This window comes from Urocampus carinirostris, chromosome 19 (assembly GCF_059441175.1).
Source record: "Urocampus carinirostris isolate Australia breed hairy pipefish chromosome 19, RoL_Ucar_1.0, whole genome shotgun sequence".
Classification (NCBI taxonomy): domain Eukaryota; kingdom Metazoa; phylum Chordata; class Actinopteri; order Syngnathiformes; family Syngnathidae; genus Urocampus; species Urocampus carinirostris.
The window spans coordinates 24,329,630-24,350,317 of record NC_142367.1 but is presented as its reverse complement, the minus strand read 5'-3'; the positions used below and the strand labels follow the sequence as shown (position 1 = coordinate 24,350,317).

Here is a 20,688-nt window from a genome sequence, read left to right as displayed (position 1 = left end):
CACTATCAATAGCTGTGTATTGTTTGTTCATGCATCATCCATGACAGCCTGGTCATCCTGGAAGGGGGATGACCTCATGTGCGGTCCCTTCTCAAGGTTTCTTCATTTTCCTCATGTTGAGGTTTTTGAGTGTTTCCTTGCTCTCGTGTAGGTTTTAGATCAGGGGATAGTGTCATAATATTCTTTGGTTTGCAATATCCTGTGGTCCTTGCAGCCCTTTGAGACTGTCCCTACTCAAGGTTTCTTCATTTTCCTCATGTTGAGGTTTTTGAGTTTTTCCTTGCCCTTATGTAGGTTTTAGATCAGGGGATGGTGTCATAATAGTCTGTAGTCTGTGCAGCCCTTTGGGACTGTCCCTTTTCAAAGATTCTCCATTTTCTTTATGTTGAGGTTTTTGAGTGTTTCCTTGCTCTCATGTAGGTTTTAGATCAGGGGATGGTATCATTATAGTCTGTAGTTTGTAAAAATCTGTGGTCTGTGCAGCCCTTTGAGACTGTCCCTTCTCAAGGTTTTATTCATTTTACTCATGTTGAGGGTTTTGAGTTTTTCCTTGCCCTAATATAGGTTTTAGATTAGGGGACGGTGTCATAATAGTCTGTGGTTTGTAATAGTCTGTGCAGCCGTTTGAGACTCTTTGTGATTAAGGGCCAAACAAATAAACACGACTTGACTGAGGTTTTGAGTTTTTCCTTGCCCTCATGTAGGTTTTAGATCAGGGGATGGTGTCATAATAGTCTGCAGTCTGTACAGACTCCTTGTGATTAAGGGCGTCACACATAAATATGACTTAACTTTACTGCTTTTTCCTTTTTTTCTTTTCTTTTTCATTTTTTATATCCTTTTTTGATTTTTTCTTTTCTTCCTTTAATTTGTCTTGTTTTCTTTTTTTTTCCTTTTTATTTTTTAACTTCTGGCTTTTTTCTCCACTTTGTTTTTACCCTTTTCCATTCTTTTTCGTATTCAACTTTTTTCGTTTTCATTCTTTGCGAGAGATGAGAAGAAACACGGTCCATTTTGTCTCCGTAGTCCGCTTCCTGCTTGTTAAGTACTTGTTGCCAGTAGCGCGACACAGTGACATCTAGTGGTCAAATCAAGCCCACTGCCCCTTAAAATTTTATATCAAGGCAGGGGGCCTCGAGGTATAATCCATCTGACTCCCCCGGTATAAATGGCGCGTGCCGCAAAGAGTTTGGAGTTATTTGGAGAGACGTGGACGGGTTCTCTATCTATAGGTATTGTTCAGCGTGCAACACCGTGTCCCTCCCGATGTCTCATAACAAGGTTGACCGAATTGTCCAACGGGGAATCATGACACACTTCCATTAACATGTCCCACAGACGGACAGCTGAGCCCACCAGTGGACAAGAAGGGGAGGTCCATCCAGAGACATGGTGTCAAGTAGGAGACGTCTGTGGCGCAGGGACAGAGCTAAGTTTATCAACTGAGAGACACACATCGCCTACAAGTTGTCTGCCTACTGAAACTTGTCCGGAGTTTACGTTTTTTCGGAAGAAGGACCGAGGATTACAGGATGCAGTCTTGCGCGAGGTGCGGGTTTGTGGTGTACCCGGCGGAGAAGATTAACTGCATCGATCAGGTAATGAGAACAACACTTGATTGATATTGTAGTTCCAGGGGTCTCTGACAATTTTCAAACTAAGAGCTATTTTTAAAGGCAACCCTTTGGATGAGAGCTAAGATCTTGGGCCCGTGCTAGAACCGGGCCAGGTTAGGGTATAAGACGTCAATCATTAAGTCAAGCCGGGTTGTTCTTCTCTCTTCCCGATTTGTTTTTCTTTGTGGAGGATCTCCACAGCATGCACTCTGTTCGGCGCACTTACTTTTACTGAAGTCATTATTAAGTTACCTATTTTTTACTTCAGTGCCGTACTTTGGCGCCCTTCGGCGAATAAGTTCTATTATTTAGATAACGCTATCATAAAGAACACACTTACAAACAATAGTTTAAACTCCTAATCTCGAAATCCAAAGAAAAGTTCATCCTCGGTGTCGAGGTAGAAGATGCGCGACTTCCTCCTCCCACCTCCCTCACGTCATATGTCATTTCCGCTTCTCGCCAATAGCTTAGAAGCTTTATAAACTTTCTGCTTTTCGGCCAAATATTTCACTATGAGCATCCTTTAATCTGCACAATATTATTTTCTTTTTGGTACAATTTTGTCTGGTCTTTGACTTGGGTAACGTACTTCGGTGCCATACTTTGGCGCCCTTCGGCGCATAAGTTCTATTATTCAGATATCGCTATCATAAAGAACACGCTTACAAACGATCGTTTCAACTCCAAATCACGAAATCCAAAGAAAGGTTCATCATCTGTGTTGAGGTAGAAGATGCGCGGCTTCCTCCATCCACCTCCCTCACGTCATATGTCATTTCCGCTTTTGGCCAACAGCTTAAAAACTTTACAAACTTTCTTTCTGCTTATCAGACAAATATTTCACTATTAGCATCTTGTGATCTGCAGAATATTCATTTATTTTGGGTTTTGGTACCATTCGTTCGGTCTTTGACTTGAGTAACACACTTAGGCGCTGCACTTCAGCCGAAGCGCGTACTTTGGCGCCAAAGTGCAGCGTCGGGATTTCTTCGTGCCCGGTCCCTTAGATCAAGTGAATCGGTCGGGCTCGGGCTGGTTCGGGTTTTTATACCCGTCGGTCAGGTCGGGCTGGATTTTTTTAAACCCGATCGTATCTCTACTTTGAACATACATTTCTAAAATAACAACCTAAGTTATTACCAGGTTGTAACTATCAGAAGTGAAGTCTACCATTTTAACATGTCAGTTAGATGACCAATCATTGGTGAGCTAATTTCAGAACCTGTGCAGGGGCCACTCAGGTGTTCTTAGGCCCTAAGACTTAGGGGCTGCCAGGGGCCCGCAGGCACCGCGTTGGAGACCCCTGCTGTGGGTGATTGATGATTTATATGTTTAAATAATTTGTTTTTCGAAAAAATATATGTTTTACATTATTATAGACTATCTATTTCTATATTTTTTATATTTATTTGTATTTTTTGTAAGCTGAGGTACTGGTTCAAGGAGAGGTGGGAAACATGTGGCTTGTGAGTTAAATAAGGTTCGCCGGAGGATTTTAGCCTGAACGTCCACTAACAAGAACTGAATACATTATTTTAATATTGATATGAATCGATATAAAGAAATAATCATAAAGTTTAAAAATGGTCCCAAAAAATACTTGTTTCAAATGTTTTAATAGAAACTCTGCGTAGGTCTAAATCTTTAAAGGGACAGTGTGTATTATTCGACCACTTGATGTTGCTGTGTTTTGTCGTGCAAACGGAAACAAATGCTAAAAAGCACATGGAAAAATACCAACTACGGAGATTCAGACTGACCAATCCGCACTTTTTTCTCTCCAATTTTTTGGGGCCAGCCTTTCACAAATTTGGGGTTCCCCTAAGACAGGGGTGTCAAACTCATTTCAACTCGGGGGGCCACACGATAGAACAAATATTCTCTTGGGGGCCAGACTAGAAGATTAGAGAGAAAGAAAAAGAGAGAGAAAGCAATAAGAGAAAGAGAGGGAGAGCTAAGGAGAGAGGGTGGAACAAAGCAAGAGAAAGGGAGAAAGAGAGAGCGAAGAGAGAGAGAGAATGTGAGAGATAAAAAACAGAAATAGTGAGAGAGGGGAAAGAAAGAAAGAAAAAGAAAGAGAGGAGACAAAGAGAGAAGGAAAGAAAAACAGAAGGAGAGAAAGGGAGAAGGGGAAAGCAAAAGAGGGGGAGAGAAAGAGAAAAAAGGATAAAAGGAAGAGAGAGAAAATAAGGTAAAAAGACACAGAAAGAGAAAGAGACAAAGAAAGAGAAAAAAAGAGAGACAGGGAGCGTGAAAGAGAGAGATAGAGAATGAGAGAAAAAGGGAAGAAGAGAGAGAGAGAGAGAGAGAAAGAGAGAGATAGAGTTCTAAATACAGCATTTGTGGGAGGCACCTGACTTTGGCAACATCAAGTGGACATATTTTAACCTGCAGCTCGTTTTTCTCTTGCACTTCTCTCTGCCTTGTCTCGCGGGCCGGATTCAGTCGCTTAGCCGGCCTGATCCGGCCCGCGGGCCGCCCGTTAGACACCCCTGCTCTAAGGGAAAATGGCGGACAATTACGTCAGCTCTCCTTCGGTGATGCTCATATTATGTAAAATATATCAAAATTTTGGGGTGTTGCAAGTATTTTAATGACAGTTCATGTATTTTTGCACCTTGTTTAAATCAATTTTGTTATATTTTAATAAATTATTTTTTTTTACCAATAGGGGGCACTAAATACACTGTCGTTGTTAATCAACACCTTCTTTAAGAACCTAGCATTGAATTCCAAAATGAGTTTTTAATCCGATTATTTTCGTCTATTGCTCGGCTTTAGCCTCAGATCATGCTAAATTTGTAGTCCTGTCTTCTTACCACCATATTCTACCTTAAAGGTACTGTGTGTGATAATTGACCACTATATGTATGCTGTTGTGCCACCAAAAACAAGTGCTGAAACGAACGAGGAAGAATACAAACTACGGGGATTCATAGAGACCAAAACACCATAAAACGTTCCCTCAAAATTTGCAAAGAAATAAAAATGAAAGAAGAAAAAGAAGAAAGAAAATAAGAGGAAAAAGGAGGAAAAAAACTGAGAAGAAAAAAGAAAGGAGAAAACTTAGTAAGACAAAAAAGAAAACAAAAGAAAAAAATGAAAAAGAAATGAGGAAAGAAAATAAGAGGACAAAGGAGAAAAAAATGAAAGAAAAAACAAAAAAACGGAGAAAGAAAACAAAAAAAGAAAAGAAAAAGAAAAAAAGGAAAGAAAATAAGAGGAAAAGGGAGGAAAAAGGAAAGGAGAAAAAAATAAAAAGTAAGACAAAAAAGAAAACAAAAGAAAGAAAGAAAAAGAAAAAATGGGAGAAAATAAGAGCAAAAAGGAGGCAAAAATGAGAGGAAAAAGGAAAACAGAAAAATTAAAAAGTAAGACAAAAAAGAAAAAAAAAGAAAACAATGAAAAAGAAATAAGGAAAGAAAATAAGAGGAGAAAGGAGACAAAATAAAAGAAAAAACAAAACAAACGGGGAGAAAAAAATTAAAAAGTAAGACAAAAAAGAAATGAAAAAGAAAAAAGGAAAGAAAATAAGAGGAAAAGGGAGGAAAAAGGAAAGGAGAAAAAATAAAAAGTAATACAAAAAAGAAAACAAAAGAAAGAAATAAAAAAGAAAAAATGGGAGAAAATAAGAGCAAAAAGGAGGCAAAAATGAGAGGAAAAAGGAAAACAGAAAAATTAAAAAGTAAGACAAAAAAGAAAACAAATGAAAAAAATGAAAAAGAAATAAGGAAAGAAAATACGAGGAGAAAGGAGACAAAATAAAAGAAAAAACAAAACAAACAGGGAGAAAAAATTTTAAAAGTAAGACAAAAAAGAAAACAAAAAAAGAAAAAAGGAAAGAAAATAAGAGGAAAAGGGAGGAAAAAGGAAAGGAGAAAAAATAAAAAGTACCGTAAGACAAAAAAGAAAACAAAAGAAAGAAATAAAAAAGAAAAAATGGAAGAAAATAAGAGCAAAAAGGGGGGCAAAAATGAGAAGAAAAAGTAAAACAGATAAATTAAAAAGTAAGACATAAAAACAAAAGAAAGAAATGAAGAAAAAAAAGGAAAGAAAATAAGAGGAAAAGGGAGAAAAAAACAAGAAAATATATTACAAAGTAAGACAAAAAAGAAAACAAAAGAAAGTAAAAATGAAAAAAGGGGGGGGGGGGAAGAAAAATAGAAAAATTAAAAGCAAAAGGCCAGAAAACCGTGACTTATAACATTGTTAAAATGGCGGCGCCCTCTGTTGGCTGCGGCTGCATCGGCTCGCTACAACGGGTCAGGTGTATCGACATTTCGTTCTGTGTACATTGTTACAAAGAATGACAATACAAAGGAAATTATTATTTATTATTATTAAAAGAAAGAAAAACAAGTAAAAGAAGAAGATAAAAACATGGAAAATGACAAAATAATACTTAAAATGAGCAAGACCTTTTTTTTTAGTCTTTTTTTTTTTTTTTATAAAAAAACAATCATTACAGTCAGGTGCAAAAGAAAAAAGAACCCATACGTTTTGGGGGTAAGCCATAGCACCAAGATGGCGGCCAATCATGTCAGCTCCCTCTTGTGAGGATCCTCATTTCTCGATCATGATAGTTTATATAACTTTTTTTATCATTTCAACGGTTTTTACTTTTTTCAAATTACGTTTTTTTTTTAACCACCAGGAGGCGCCAAATACTACACACTGTCCCTTTAAATAATATATCCTTCTTTCCTAGAACTGGCACAAATCCTGTTTCCACTGCGATGTCTGTAAAATGGTGCTAACAGCCAATAACTTTGTCAGCCACAAGAAAAGGCCTTACTGTTCCGTGTGAGTACTACCAACCAATACCTAGCGCCGTCGTTTTTTTTTTCCCGAATCTCGCCAAACCTAAACTCGCCTTTTCCCGTTTTGCAGACATAACCCAAGGAACAACACCTTCACCAGCGTGTACGAGGCGCCCATTAAAATCACCGCCGCCACGGAATTCCAGGCCACAGATGAGGTGAGATGATGTCATGACGCTTTCACTAATCTTTGCAAAACCCTTTGCAAGGTGACACTATTTATCCTCGGGCACTTTTTAAACACCCTTGCTATTTCTCCCACTTAGAAAACATAGAGGGGTCTGAAATTTTCATCGCATGTCCACTGTGAGAGAGATAAACTAAAAAGAAAAATCCAGAAATCACAATGCATGATTTTCTAACAATGTATTCGTGTGATACAGCTGAAAATAAGTATTTAAACACCTGTGTAACATCCAGAATTCTGACCCGTTAGTCCGGCCATACAGATACAGAGGAGTCATGGGAGAAAGTTTTGTGCTCAGATGAGACCAAAATAGAAATTTTTGGTCACAATTCCACGAAGCGTGTTTGGAGGAAGAAGAATGAAGAGTACGATCCGAAAAACACCATCGCGACTGTCAGTCATGGGGGTGGTAGCATCATGCTTTGGGGTGTTTTTCTGTACATGGGACAGGACGAGTGCACTGCATCTAAGAGAGGATGACTGGGGGCATGTATTATGAGATAGTTGCTGTATTTCTGTAGTATTTTTATAGTAATACTGTACTTTTTTTTGTGTTTTGTAGAATTTCTACAATAGGTTTTCTGTAGTATTTTTATAGAATTACTGTAGTGGTATTCAAGGCATTTCTGTACTTTTATTTTGTCATATTTCTGTAGTATTTTTATAGTGTTACTGTTGTTTTTGTAGTATTTTGTAGAATTTCTACAGTTGTATTTTTGTGGTATTTCCATAGCATAGTTTTTGTAGAATAACTGTGGTATTTTTGTCGTATTACTTCAGTTGTGTTTTTGTAGTATTTCTGCAATCAGATTTTTGAAGTATTTCAGTAGTATTTTATAGTATTACTGTACTTTTATTTTTTAGTAGTTTTTAGATTTTCTATTTTTGTAGTTTTTCCATGGTATAAATATTGCAGTATACCAGTGGTATTTTGGGAGTATTACATGAGTTTTTTTTTTTTTGTATATTTTTGTAACATCTTCGTAGTATTTTTATAGTATTACTGTACTGTTATTTTGTAAAATTTCTTCCTTAGTATTTTTGTAGTATTTCCATAATATAATTTTTGTAGTATATCTGTGGTATTTTTGCAGTATTTTTGTAGTATTTTTATAGTAATTCTGTACTTCTATTTTGTAGTGTTTTGTAGAATTTCTTCCGAAGTATTTTTGCCATATTTCCATCGGATAATTTTTGTCGTATATCTGTGGTATTTTTGCAGTATTTGTGTAGTATTTTTATAGGAATACTCTACTTTTATTTTCTAGTGTTTTGTAGAATTCCTACCGAAGTATTTTTCCTGTATTTCCATCGTATATTTTTTGTCGTATATCTGTGGTATTTTTGCAGTATTTGTGTAGTATTTTTATAGTAATACTGTACTTTTATTTTGTAGTGTTTTTTAAAATTTCTACCGAAGTATTTTTGCCGTATTTCCATCGGATAATTTTTGTCGTATATCTGTGGTATTTTTTGCAGTATTTCTGTAGTATTTTTATAGTAATACTCTTCTTTTATTTTCTAGTGTTTTGTAGAATTTCTACCGAAGTATTTTTGCCGTATTTCCATCGGGTAATTTTTATCGTATATCTGTGGTATTTTTTGCAGTATTTCTGTAGTATTTTTATAGTAATGCTGTACTTTTATTTTGTAGTGTTTTGTAGAATTTCTACCGAAGTATTTTTGCCGTATTTCCATCGGATAATTTTTGTCGTATATCTGTGGTATTTTTGCAGTATTTCTGTAGTATTTTTATAGTAATACTGTACGTTTATAAAGACAACGGCCTCAACCTTTACTCTTATACTATTGTCGAAAAACTAGAAACAAATTACACAAAAAGTCCCGTTAGCTTGCTAACTATACGGATAATTTCTAAGCTAAGCTAAAACTTGCTAACAGGAATGCAAAAAAAAAAGTACATCGAAAAATATAAAATATCTCGTACTTACGGACAATTTTTGTCTAAAGCAAGACAAACGATTAACATGTTTACCACAAGAGGGCACTCCAATACCACTATATATGTTTCTTAAAGGGAAAACAGTTACTACTAGTTACAGTTACTATTGTTCGATTATTTTTTTTCAATGTATCCTTTTACTTAGTACTTTCCAAGTAGTGTTGTGATAGGTCTGACCTAGTTTTATCAGATATTCTTCAAAATCCAGCTGAGTTTTTTTGTAGTCCCTTGAGGGAGGACTTTGTCCGGGTCACAAGCCCAGAATATTCAGTTTATTACTTATTTTGTTTTGAATGTCATAAAAGTCCTCAGAGGAACTACTCTCTCCAGCTTTTGTCTCTTCGTCCGAATCCCGGCTGTCCACCATGTTTTCCGGTATATAAGGCGCACCGGATTATAAATCGGAATTCTGGCCATTTTGTGGTTTTTGATGCGCCCCCCTTCGTGTGTTTTCGCGGAAAGGTGGTCGAGAGGGTCTCATGACGGCAGCCTGAGGGAATGGAGACGGCTCTTGGGGTTATTTCGGTGTTTCGCTCGCAGGCTCTACGGCTAAAATTAAACGGCAGGAAAAGGATCCCGGTTTCGTCCCCGCCCCCGTCACCTGTTCCCGTCTGTCGGATTCCGTGGCTTATGTCAGCGGGGGGCTAGCCAAATGATCTGCTAGCTAAATCCTGATATATGATCTAAGTCAGGTTGGCATCGGGTTAAGAAAATCCGTCTGAGGGGCGGAGCCTATCCAATTTTTTTCATTTATCATGAATACATGTACATCTTGTACTTCTTTATGTGTTTTTTTTTTAAATATATTAATTTCAATTTGGTTTTGAAACACACACACACACAACGGGTCCCTGCACTAAATTTGATGTTTAGTGGTATAGTATATCCGTCGTTTTTCTCCCCTGAAGTTTGATTTTGGTAGTATTTCTGTGGTATTTTCGTAGTATTCACGTTTTTTCTGTAGTCATTATTTTGTATGTTTATCTGCAGTAATACTGTAGTTGTATTTTTGTAGTATTTTTGTCGTACAATCTTTGTAGTGTATCTATAGTATTTTCGTAGTTGTACTGTAGTTTCATTTTTGTAGTATTTCTGTCGTACAATCGTTGTAGTACAGTATATGTACAGTACTTTTGTAGTAATACTGTAGTTTTATGTATGTAGTATTTCTGTAGTCATTATTTTGTATGTTTATCTGCAGTAATACTGTAGTTGTATTTTTGTCGTACAATCTTTGTAGTACAGTATATGTACAGTACTTTTGTAGTAATACTGTAGTTTTATTTATGTAGTATTTCTGTAGTCATTATTTTGTATGTTTATCTGCAGTAATACTGTAGTTGTATTTTTGTAGTATTTTTGTCGTACAATCTTTGTAGTGTATCTATAGTATTTTCGTAGTTGTACTGTAGTTTCATTTTAGTAGTATTTCTGTCGCACAATCGTTGTAGTACAGTATATGTACAGTACTTTTGTAGTAATACTGTAGTTGTATTTTTGCAGTTTTTCTGTAGTCATTTTGTATTTTTATCTGTAGTAATACTGTAGTTGTATTTTTGTAGTATTTTTTTCTTACAATCTTTGTGGTATATCTATAGTATTTTTGTAGTAATACTGTAGTTGTATTTTTGTAATATTTCTGTCGTACAATCGTTGTAGTATATGTATAGTATTTTTGTAGTAATACAGTAGTTTCATTTTTGTAGTATTTCTGTCGTACAATCATTGTAGTATATGTATAGTATTTTTGTAGTAATACTGTAGTTGTATTTTCGCAGTTTTTCTCTAGTCATTATTTTGTGTTTTTATCTGTAGTAATACTGTAGTTGTACTTTATTTTTGTGGTATTTTGGTCGTACAATCTTTGTATTATATCTATAGTATTTTTCTAGTAATACTGTAATTTCATTTTTGTAGTATTTCTGTTGTACAATATGTATAGTATTCTTGTAGTAATACTGTAGTTTTATTTTTGTAGTATTTCTGTAGTCATTATTTTGTATCTATTTCTAGTAATACTGTTGTTACATTTTGTACTATTTCTGCAGTTGTATTTTTGTAGTATATCTGTCGTACAAACTTTTTAGTATATCTATAGTGTTTTTGTAGTAATACTGTAGTTTTATTTTTGTAATTTTTCAGTAGTCTTTATTTTGTATGTTTATGTGTAGTAATACTGTAGTTGTATTTTTGTAGTTTTTCTGTAGTCATTATTTTGTATGTTTATCCGTAGTAATACTGTAGTTGTATTTTTGTAGTATTTTTTTCGTACAATCTTTGTAGTATATCTAAAGTATTGTAGTAATACCGTAGTTGTATTTTTGTAGTATTTCTGTCGTACAATTGTTGTAGTATATGTATAGTATTTTTGTGGTAATACTATAGTTTTATTTTTGTTGTCATTATTTTGTGTCTATATCTAGCAATACTGTTTTTGTACTTTTGTACTATTTCTGCGGTTGTATTTTTGTAGTATATCTGTCGTACAATCATTTTAGTATATCAATAGTAATTTTGTAGTAATACTGTAGTTTTATTTTTGTAGTTTTTCAGTAGTCATTATTTTGTATGTTTATGTGTAGTAATACTGTAGTTGTATTTTTGCAGTTTTTCTGTAGTCATTATTTTGTATTTTTATCTATAGTAATACTGTAGTTGTATATTTGGAGTATTTCTGTATTTCCATTGGATAATTTTTGTTGTATAGCTGTGGTATTTTTGTAGTATTTCCATAGTATACTTTTGTCGTATATCTGTGGTATTTTTGTAGTATTTCCATAGTACAATTTTTCTCGTATATCTGTGGTATTTTTGTAGTATTCATGTTTTTCTGTCTCGGTAGCTGAAATACCGTGAGGACGGCGACCGTTTCATGTCCACCTTCCACCTCGACATGAAGTCCATGGAGCTGGAGAAGGCACGTCTGGCCAATCAGGTACAAGCCATTTCCCAGTAATTCTCAATGTCCCTCTCCAATGTTTTTTTTGTATTCAAGCAGTCCTTCCAGACCCGGTCAGAGTACTCCCAGCAGCAGACTTGGTACAACCAGGAGATGGTGACCCTGTCGCAAGCTCACACAAACATCAGCAACGTAGGTTTTTCCATAGTACTCGAATACTTGGATACTTCTTTACAGTGCAGAGTACTTCAAACGGTGATGTATAAAAGTGTAAAGTCAAGGTCGAGTGTTAATTTCTCAAAAGTACTTCACAAACAAGAAACTGAAATTCCCTTTCCCACTCTCCGTTGACATTTTTGTAGTATACCTGGAATTTTTACTATAGTTGCATTTCTATAGTATTTCTGTAGTCATTATTTTGTATGTTAATCTGTAGTAATACTGTAGTTGTATTTTTGTTGTACAATCTTTGTAGTATATATATAGTATTTTTGTAGTAATACTGTAGTTGTATTTTTGTTGTATTTCTGTCGTCATTATTTTGCATGTATATCTAGTAATACCGTAGTTTTATTTTTGTAGTATTTTTGTAGTATTTGAGTCATCAATTTGTAGCATTGCTGTAGTTTTAGTGTAATTTTATGTTTTTAGTATTTTTGTAGCATTTCTGCAGTTGTATTTTAGTAGTATTTCCATAGTATAATTTTTGTAGTATATCAATATTATTTTTGCAGTAATACTTGTGTTGTATTTTTGTAGTATTTTTGTAGTCATTATTTTAGTAGTATTTCCATAGTATAATTTTTGTAGTATATCAATATTATTTTTGCAGTAATACTTGTGTTGTATTTTTGTAGTCATTATTTTTTAACATTGCTGTAGTTTTATGTTTGTAGTATTTTGGAGTATTTCTGCAGTTTTATTGTTGTAGTATTTTCATAGTATAATTTTTGTAGTATATCTATATTATTTTTGTAGTCATACTTGTGTTGAATTTTTGAAGTATTTCTGTGGTCATTATTTTGCAGCATTGTAGTATTACTGAAGTTTTATGTTTGTAGTACTTTTGGAGTATTTCTGCAGTTGTATTTTTGTAGTATTTCAGTCGTACAATCTTTGTAATATATCTATCATATTTTTTTAGTAATACTTGAGTTATATTTTTGTAGTATTTCTGTAGTCATTATTTTGTAGAATTGTTGTAGTATTCCTGTATTATTAATGTAGTTTTATGTTTGTAGTATTCTTGGAGTATTTTTGCAGTTGTATTTTTGTATTGTTTCCATCGTAAAATCTTTGTTGTATATCTATTGTATTTTTGTAGTATTACCTGAGTTGCATTTTTGTTGTACTTCTGTAGTATTTTTATAGAATTACTGTAGTTGTTTTTATAGCATGTATGGACTTTTAATTTGTAATATTTCTGTAGTATTTTCATAGTGTTACTGTCCTTTTTGGAGTATTTTGTAGAATTTCTACAGTAGTATTTTTGTAGTATTTCCATAGCATAATTTTTGGAGCATATCTGTGGTATTTTTATAGTATTGCTTCAATTGTGTTTTTGTAGTATTTCTGCAATCAGATTTTTGTAGTATTTCCGTAGTATTTTATCGTATTACCCTACTTCATTTTTTTGTATTTTTTAGAATTTCTACAGAGGTATTTTTCCATAGTATAAATATTGTAGTATATCAGTGGTATGTTTGTAGTATTACTTGAGTTGTATTTTCGTTGATTTCTGTAATATTTTTGTAGTTTTTTGATAGTATTACTGTACTGTTATTTTGTAAAATTTCTACAGTAGTATTTCTGTAGTTTTTCCATAGTATAATTTTTGTAGTATATCCGTGGTATTTTTGTAGTATTACTTGAGGTGTATTTTTGTAGTATTTCTACAGTCAGATTTTCGTAGTATTTATGTAGTGTTTTACAGTATTACTCTACCTTAATTTTGTAGAATTACAACAGTAGTATTTTTGTAATATTTCCATAGTATAATTTTTGCTGTATTATGTAGCATTTCTGTCGCAATATTTTTGTACTATTTCAGTTGTACTATTTCTGTTGTGACATTTTTGTATCATAGTATTACTGCTGTAATATTTTTGTAGTATTTCTGTCGACATTTTTTTCGAATGAGAATAAGGACAATATAATACGTTAGACTCTGTTTAATCACTACATTTGCAATTGAGTTGTGTAGTACTTTTGTCGTATTTTTGTTGCATTGGGGACCAAATTGGTACACCCGAAAAATGTAGTAATACTATGTATTACTAAGGCAACATAGTTTAACCATTTTTTGTTTGGCGGGGCCGTAGTTTGCCCACCCTAACCTAAAATCGCCCCTGTATTGTAATATAATATATATAAATGTATTAAAAATGTTATATCCGGACTGCAGGTCACTGATTTTCGAGTTGTTTGTGTTCTGATACTAATGTATTAGCAGTATTTTTGGTCAGTTTTACTGCAGTACAATGTGAAGAGTAATACAAACTTTGGGTTCCGGATAAAGTACACGCAAGAATACGAGCAGTCGGAAGGGAAAGGCAGCTTCGCCGTCACGCCAGGATACCACCTGACCAAAAAGGCCATCACTTTAGCCAGCGACGTAAGGGTCCGTGTGCCGAAGGGATTGTTAAAGGAGACCGGATTCCTGATGCTTCCGTGTGCATTATCCCCGACAGACGGACTACAAAAATGGCCGCCAGGAGAGGATTTCCCAATACTCTGCTTTCGCGAACCCGCCCGAAGTGCTGTTGGCGCAGGGACAAGGAAGGATGGGAAGCGAGGTGAGTCTTTGATGTTTCGGGCACCGGGGGTGTCGAACGTGTGGCACGCGGGCCACATAGGGCCTGCCTAGGGTGTGAATCCGGTCCGGAGGGATAACGCTGAGAGAAGCAACTGAAGCTGTGTTACTTTCTCTCTCTTTCTCTTTCTGGGTCTCTCGCTCTTTCTCCATTCATTATCTGCACCGCTTATCCTTAATCGATATCTCTCTGTTTCTCTTTTTATTAGTCTAATCCTTTTTCTCTCTTTCTTTCTCTGCGTTTCTTTTTCTTTGCTTTCTCTCTATATTTCTCTCTCACTTCCTTTTTTTCTTCCTACCTTTTCCCTTTTCTATTTCTTTAGATTACCCGTATTCTCTCTTCCTTCCCTTTTTTCTCACTCTTTCTATCTTTTTAGCTCTCTTTCTTTCTCTTTTTATCTTCATTCTTCATATTCTCTTTCCATCTCCCTTACTTTCTCTTTCTTTCTCTCTTCTCTCTGTTTCTCTATTTTACACTTTCTTTCTCTTTCGTTCTTTTTCTATGCTTTCTCTTTTTCCCTCTAACTTCCTTTTTCTTTCTCTTTCTCTCTTTTCACATTTGTCTTTCTTTTGCTTATTCTCTCTCCTCCCCTATTTTCTCTCCCTTTCTTTCTCACTCTTGCTACCTTTTTTCTTTTTTTCCTCTCTCTCTTAATTTCTCTCTCTCACACGCACACTCTCTCTCTCACTCTCTTTCTCATTTTCCCTCTCCTGTTCGCTCTCTCTTTATTTTGCTTTCTCTATTATTTTCTCACACTCTTTCTTTCTCATTCTCTCTTTCTTTCTCTTTCTCTTTCTAATTATCTTTCTGCCTTTTCCTCTCTCTCCTGTGTTCTCACTCTTTTCTGATTCTTTCTTCTTTCACTTTTTCTCTCTTTTTTTTCTCCCTCTGCCTCTCCTTTTCGTTTTCTTGTTATCGCTCCTTTTCTCACTCTTTCTTTCTCTTTCTCTCTTTCTTCATCTTTCTTTCTCTAATTATCATTCTCCCTTTTCCCTTTTCTCTTGTATTTTCACTCTTATATGAGTCTTTCTTTCTTTCTTTTTTTATTTCTTTCTGTCCTTTGTTGGTTCTATCTCTCTTTCTCCACCTTCTCTGTTTTCTTTCTTTCTTTCTTTCTTTCTTTCTTTCTTTCTTTCTTTCTTTCTTTCTGTCTTTTGTTATTTCTACATCTCTTTCTCCCCTTTCTCTTTTCTTTGTTTCTTTCTTTTGTTCTTTCTTTCTTTCTTTCTTTTGTTATTTCTTTCTGTCTTTTGTTATTTCTCTCTCTCTTACCCCCTTCTTCTCTTTCTCTTTTCTTTGTTTGTTTGTTTGTTTCTTTCTTTCTTTTGTTATTTCTTTCTGTCTTTTGTTATTTCTCTCACTCTTACCCCCTTCCTCTCTTTCCTTTTCTCTGTCTTTTACTCTCCCTTTCTCTCTTTGCTCTCTCTCTTTTCTTTCTTTCTTTCTGTGTCTCCTCCCTTTTGATCCACCAGCCCGTTTTTTTGTCCCACCACGTGTCCCTCGAGCTCAAACGAGTTGGACTTCCCCCGACCAACGCTCGCACTCGCGAGATGGCTTTTCGACTCAGTTGTTTTCGGGTCGGGGGCAAACATTCGCATTTGAAATCATTTCATAGGGGGTGGGGGGATCGACAAAGGCTGAAAACTAGATGCCGACGTCCATTATTTGTGTTCCAGTCTTCTTCCACGGAGGAGTACGAGCGGCGCAAGGGCAAAGGCAGTTTTCCGGCGCATATCACCCCCGGATACAAGACCTCCAAGAGGGCCGGCCAACAAGCCAGCAACGTGAGCAGAAACTGGCACGCTCGCCGTAGTTTGGTCAAAGTGGCGTCCGCACCTTGAAATCTTGCGACTCTCTGCCGCCATCTCCTGGCTTCATGTCATGATTGCGGCCTCAGTCAGCTCTCTTTCAAAATGTTTCCTCTCTCTCTCGTTCTGAATTTCTCTCTATTTTGATCCCTATCCTTTATTTTCGCTCTCGTTCTCCCTTACTTTTTCTCTCTTTCTCTCTGTTTTTCTATTTTTGTTGGGTTGGTAAAACGTTCATGTCCCTAAGTAGAATTCCACCTGAACAAATCGTCTCAGTATCAGAGGAAAAACCCCTTGTTTTCCCGGCTTAAGAGACGGCCATTTTGTAAGAGGATCATGCCTCAAATCACAACCAAACATGAGTGCTAGAAAGCACATGGGAAAAATACAAACGACGGAGATTGAAAGTGATCAAACTGAACCTTTTTTCTTCCCTGTAAGCAGAAAGATGGCGGACAATGACGTCTTTAAGCGAGGATCATGTTTTAAAAAAAATATACAAACGTTATTTTCTTGTTTTAAAAAACGCAGGTTTCTATGATAGTTCACGTATTATTATTTTTTCAAATCCATATGTTTTTTCTTTTTAACCACTAGGTGGGGCGCGACTTAATATAAACAGTCCCTTGATTAAATAGAGGTACAGTGGAACCTCGGTTCTCGACCATAATCCGTTCCAGAACTCTGTTCGAAAACCGATTTGTTCGATCACCGAAATCATTTTTCCCATTCAAAATAATGTAAATCGTTTTAATCCGTTCCAACACCCTGAATGTTTACCTTGAATGTTCAACGTAAACTTAAAGCTAACCCAGGCTAATCGTACGTTCGCGTTATCGTAATCTTATGAATAGGATTTCTTACCTTTGTGGTGGTCAGCAGAAGGCGCTCGCACACCTCCTTCATATTTGGCTATTATTTCTTTCTTAAATGCAATAGTTGTACACACTACTTTTCTTTTTTCACCTGTAGCAACTTTGCCGCTTGAACTGACTTTCTTCGGAGGCATAATAAGGGGCTAAAACACCCGTACGCCGCTCAGCATCGCACCCTAGCGTACGTACTCACGCATTACCGGCGTTCGAACTCCGATTTTTTTGACCGTACAGCGAAGCAAGAATTTCTCAAAATTTTTGGTCGATTTGTTCGAACTGAGAGGCGTTCGAAAACCGAGGTTCCAATGTATATTTTATATATATATGTTTGTTTGGAAGAATCGCTTCAAACTGGAATTCAACCACCCAGGGCCGTAGCCCAGCAAACACACATAACGCGCACCGCATAGGGCATCAAGACTTGAGTGAACATGGCCTCGAAACGGTAACAAGAGTCTGGAGCAGAGAAAGGAAAAAAAAAACGAGATGAAGCTCATGCCTTGCTCGCCGGTAGTCAATGTTAGGATAAAAAAAATCATTGTACCGTATTTCCATACCCATTTGCCGCACTGTTTTAAAGGGCGCGCAGTTTTAAAGTGCGCACTGTTTTAAAGGGCGCGCTGTTTTTAAGGGCGCACTCTCTTTGGTTCGAATTGCAGGTATTTTTTTGTCAGTTCATATGGCGCACCGGCCTATCAGATGCGACCACCCCGGCGCACTGGCCAATTAGATGCGAGTCTCACACAACTGTCTCTAAAACCGAAACAAGTGTGCGGAGCAAAAAAGAAACCATATAAAGCATTTCTGCTTAGGGCACGGAAATGACTAGCAACTACCCAAGTCTCAAAGAGTTAAACAAGCCACAATGACAACATCCCCCAGATTTTCTATCGACTTTCTCCAATCGTTTCTACATCTACTAAAATCACTCGTTTGTTGTTTTCTTCCAGATCAAATATCGTCACGTCTACGAGCAGGAAATGAGGGGCAAAGCCAGCGCCGACTCAGCCATGGCTGAAATGATCTACGCCAAAGAGAATGCCGGCAACTTCAGCCAGGTTATTGATGTTTATCGCTGCTTTCTGCTTTCATACGTCATACTCTGCTGTTCAAAAGTTTAGGGTTGTTTCATAATATCCTTATTTTGCAGTTTTTTTCCACTGAGAATAACATTAAAGTAATGAGAAATGTTCTGCTTTTTCTTCCTGTATTGAGGCCCATTCCAGCCAACAAGATTCCAGTGTTCTAATAGTACATCCATTGTGTAAAATACTAAAAGAAATTCAAACTATTCATAAAGCGTGTACTTAAACATGAATAATTATTTAACAAATATTTATATACTGGTAAAAAGCTAAAAATATAACAGTTTTCAACCTTATACTGTACCTTCAAGCAGTGCTCCAACGGTACACACTCATACTACTATTTCATTCTTCGACTTGATTGTTGTTGCCACCGTTTTCCATTTTTCCTTCCCTTTATCACCTATTTTTTTTTCGGGACCCATAGAAAATGTGAAGAAAAGGGAAATCTGGTTAGAAAAGCTATAAAATGGACCTCCCTTTTAAAGCTATTCAATGCAACAAATTGCCAAGAAACAGAAGATCTCCTTCAACGGTGTGTACTACTCCCTTCAGAGAAGAGCACAACCGGGCTCTAACCAGATTAGGAAGTGGAAAGATGACAATACATTAGATATAATAGAGTCACCAGTTAAAGGTCCTCAACTCGTAGCTCGGTTAAGTAGTACCTGAAAAACAGCAGTGCTAACATATGAAAAGGAAACCTGGAGATACTGGCCTTCAATATAAAGCTCTATCCAGTTTGTTGAAATCTAAATTGATATGTAATTTTCTAGATCGCCTACATGGAAGGGTACGAGCAACAGCGGGGGAAAGGAAGCTTCCCCGCCATGATAACACCCGGCTACCACTTGGCTAAGAAGGCTCAGGAAAACGCTAGTGATGTGAGTAAGCTCAATTTGTGTTTCCCCTCTGATAGGCTTATCCTATTTCGGACGGTTAAATAGTTTCAGGTGTCCTTGAAAGGTTTATAAGTCAATATTTTCTCTATAAGTATGTGTTTACAATACTCTGAGTTCAAAGAGCCTTTATATATGATTTTCAACCCTGCCTATCTGCTTCTGTCTTACTTTTACCCTCGGGGCGGGGAGAGCGATTTCACGCTGTATTCTGGGATGAAAATGGTGAAAGTAAGAAATACAGTCCAAATGCCAACCCTGTTGGGAATTAAATCTATGACAAATGTAATGTTTACCAAATTGTTCGAATGAGTTATCTGACTCCATTAACCAAACATACCCTTCATTCACTTAACAATGCATGCTCGTTTCTTTTCGGGAAAACATGGGCAAGAGACCGGCATTTCCACACGGGGGCGGATTTAATTTCTTAAGTAATAAACTAAGTGAATTCACACGAATTAGCCGAATTATCGTCGCTCGAGGCTTCATCGAGCCTCCTTTTCGATTGTCCCTCTCATTTTCCGATCTTCTGAAGTTCTTTCTCCCGGCCCACACTTTTTTCCCAAACTGGCGTGTCGGCTCCTCCCATGGGCGTGCTGACTCCTCCCATAAGTGGGCCAGAGAAAAAACCCCGATGTGGGCTCCTCGATGTCTGAAGAAACTCAAAACAACACCAAGCGTTTTTTCAAAACAAGGCCTGACGTCCTTGGTCAGCACCGTTATCAAAATTCCCCAGCCAAAACACTCCGCACTTGGAACGGCGCGACCTGTCATCGAACTTAAGCCTTCTCTGTGAAAAATCTTCATTGCATTCAATAAATGTAACTTGTATATAATCCTTTATAATAAAATGTATAAAATATAAAATCCTTAAACCCCAAAAAATGAAAAAGGAACATTTTATTTGAGCGCGTCTAAGAATTTTCACATACCTGCACGCGCAACTAAAAGAGCTGCAATGATTTGCATTAGATGACGTCAGCCAGTACAATTTTAAGTTGCTTTAATATCGGATACCTGCAAAGATAATTGGATGTAGGGCTGCAACTAACAATTAATTTTATAATCCATGAGCCGGTCGATTATTTTTTTCAATTAATCGATGACTCGGATTTCACCAAGACATTTTTAATTTCCTCCCCTTTGTTCGAATATTGAACAGAATATTCTGTAATATAAAATAGAAAAAACATGTGTTTGTCAATTTACTTGACAATAAACAAAACTGCATATTAATGTATGCAAATATATAAGATACTATTTTCCTACCTCCTTTTCCAAACATCATATTATATTTGGACTTATCATACAAAACAAAAACGAAAAATAATACATTTCAATTTGTGGAGATTTGTTTTTACCACAAAAAAATATATTCAAAATTATTAATTTTGTTTCTTGGTGAAATAATCAAACACTACAAAGTTAAAATGTAATGCTAATTTTATTTTGAATGATGCCATGTTCAATATTTAAGATAACTTTTAAAAAAAAAAACAGTTTTGGCGTTCTCTGCAGGACCAAAGCGGTACTACACCTTTTAGCGTCACAACAGAATTGTAAGCATTCTAATTTGCATTGATTTAACGCAATTTTTAGCTCATAAATCACGCGATACTGTCACGACCAGAACAGAATCAGGACCCAATTGCGTAACGTTTACCACCAGTTTTATTGAAAGAAAGAGGGAGGGCTGCGCCTATGATCCGTCAGGAAC

The 20,688-nt window shown here is 36.1% G+C and overlaps 1 protein-coding gene across 1 annotated transcript in view; it reads left to right on the top strand.

The window, feature by feature from the left end:
- The window catches only part of nrap (nebulin-related anchoring protein), a 73,483-nt gene that overhangs the window by 1,947 nt on the left and 50,848 nt on the right, over positions 1-20,688 (top strand). Inside the window, exons 2-11 of the mRNA XM_088324270.1 lie at positions 1,339-1,598; positions 6,328-6,422; positions 6,510-6,597; positions 11,432-11,524; positions 11,588-11,680; positions 14,007-14,102; positions 14,179-14,283; positions 15,978-16,085; positions 17,935-18,042; positions 18,846-18,953. Of these exons, the coding sequence (XP_088180396.1) occupies positions 1,533-1,598; positions 6,328-6,422; positions 6,510-6,597; positions 11,432-11,524; positions 11,588-11,680; positions 14,007-14,102; positions 14,179-14,283; positions 15,978-16,085; positions 17,935-18,042; positions 18,846-18,953 (960 nt within the window). The 5' untranslated portion in view covers positions 1,339-1,532. The remainder of the gene's footprint in view (positions 1-1,338; positions 1,599-6,327; positions 6,423-6,509; positions 6,598-11,431; positions 11,525-11,587; positions 11,681-14,006; positions 14,103-14,178; positions 14,284-15,977; positions 16,086-17,934; positions 18,043-18,845; positions 18,954-20,688) is intronic.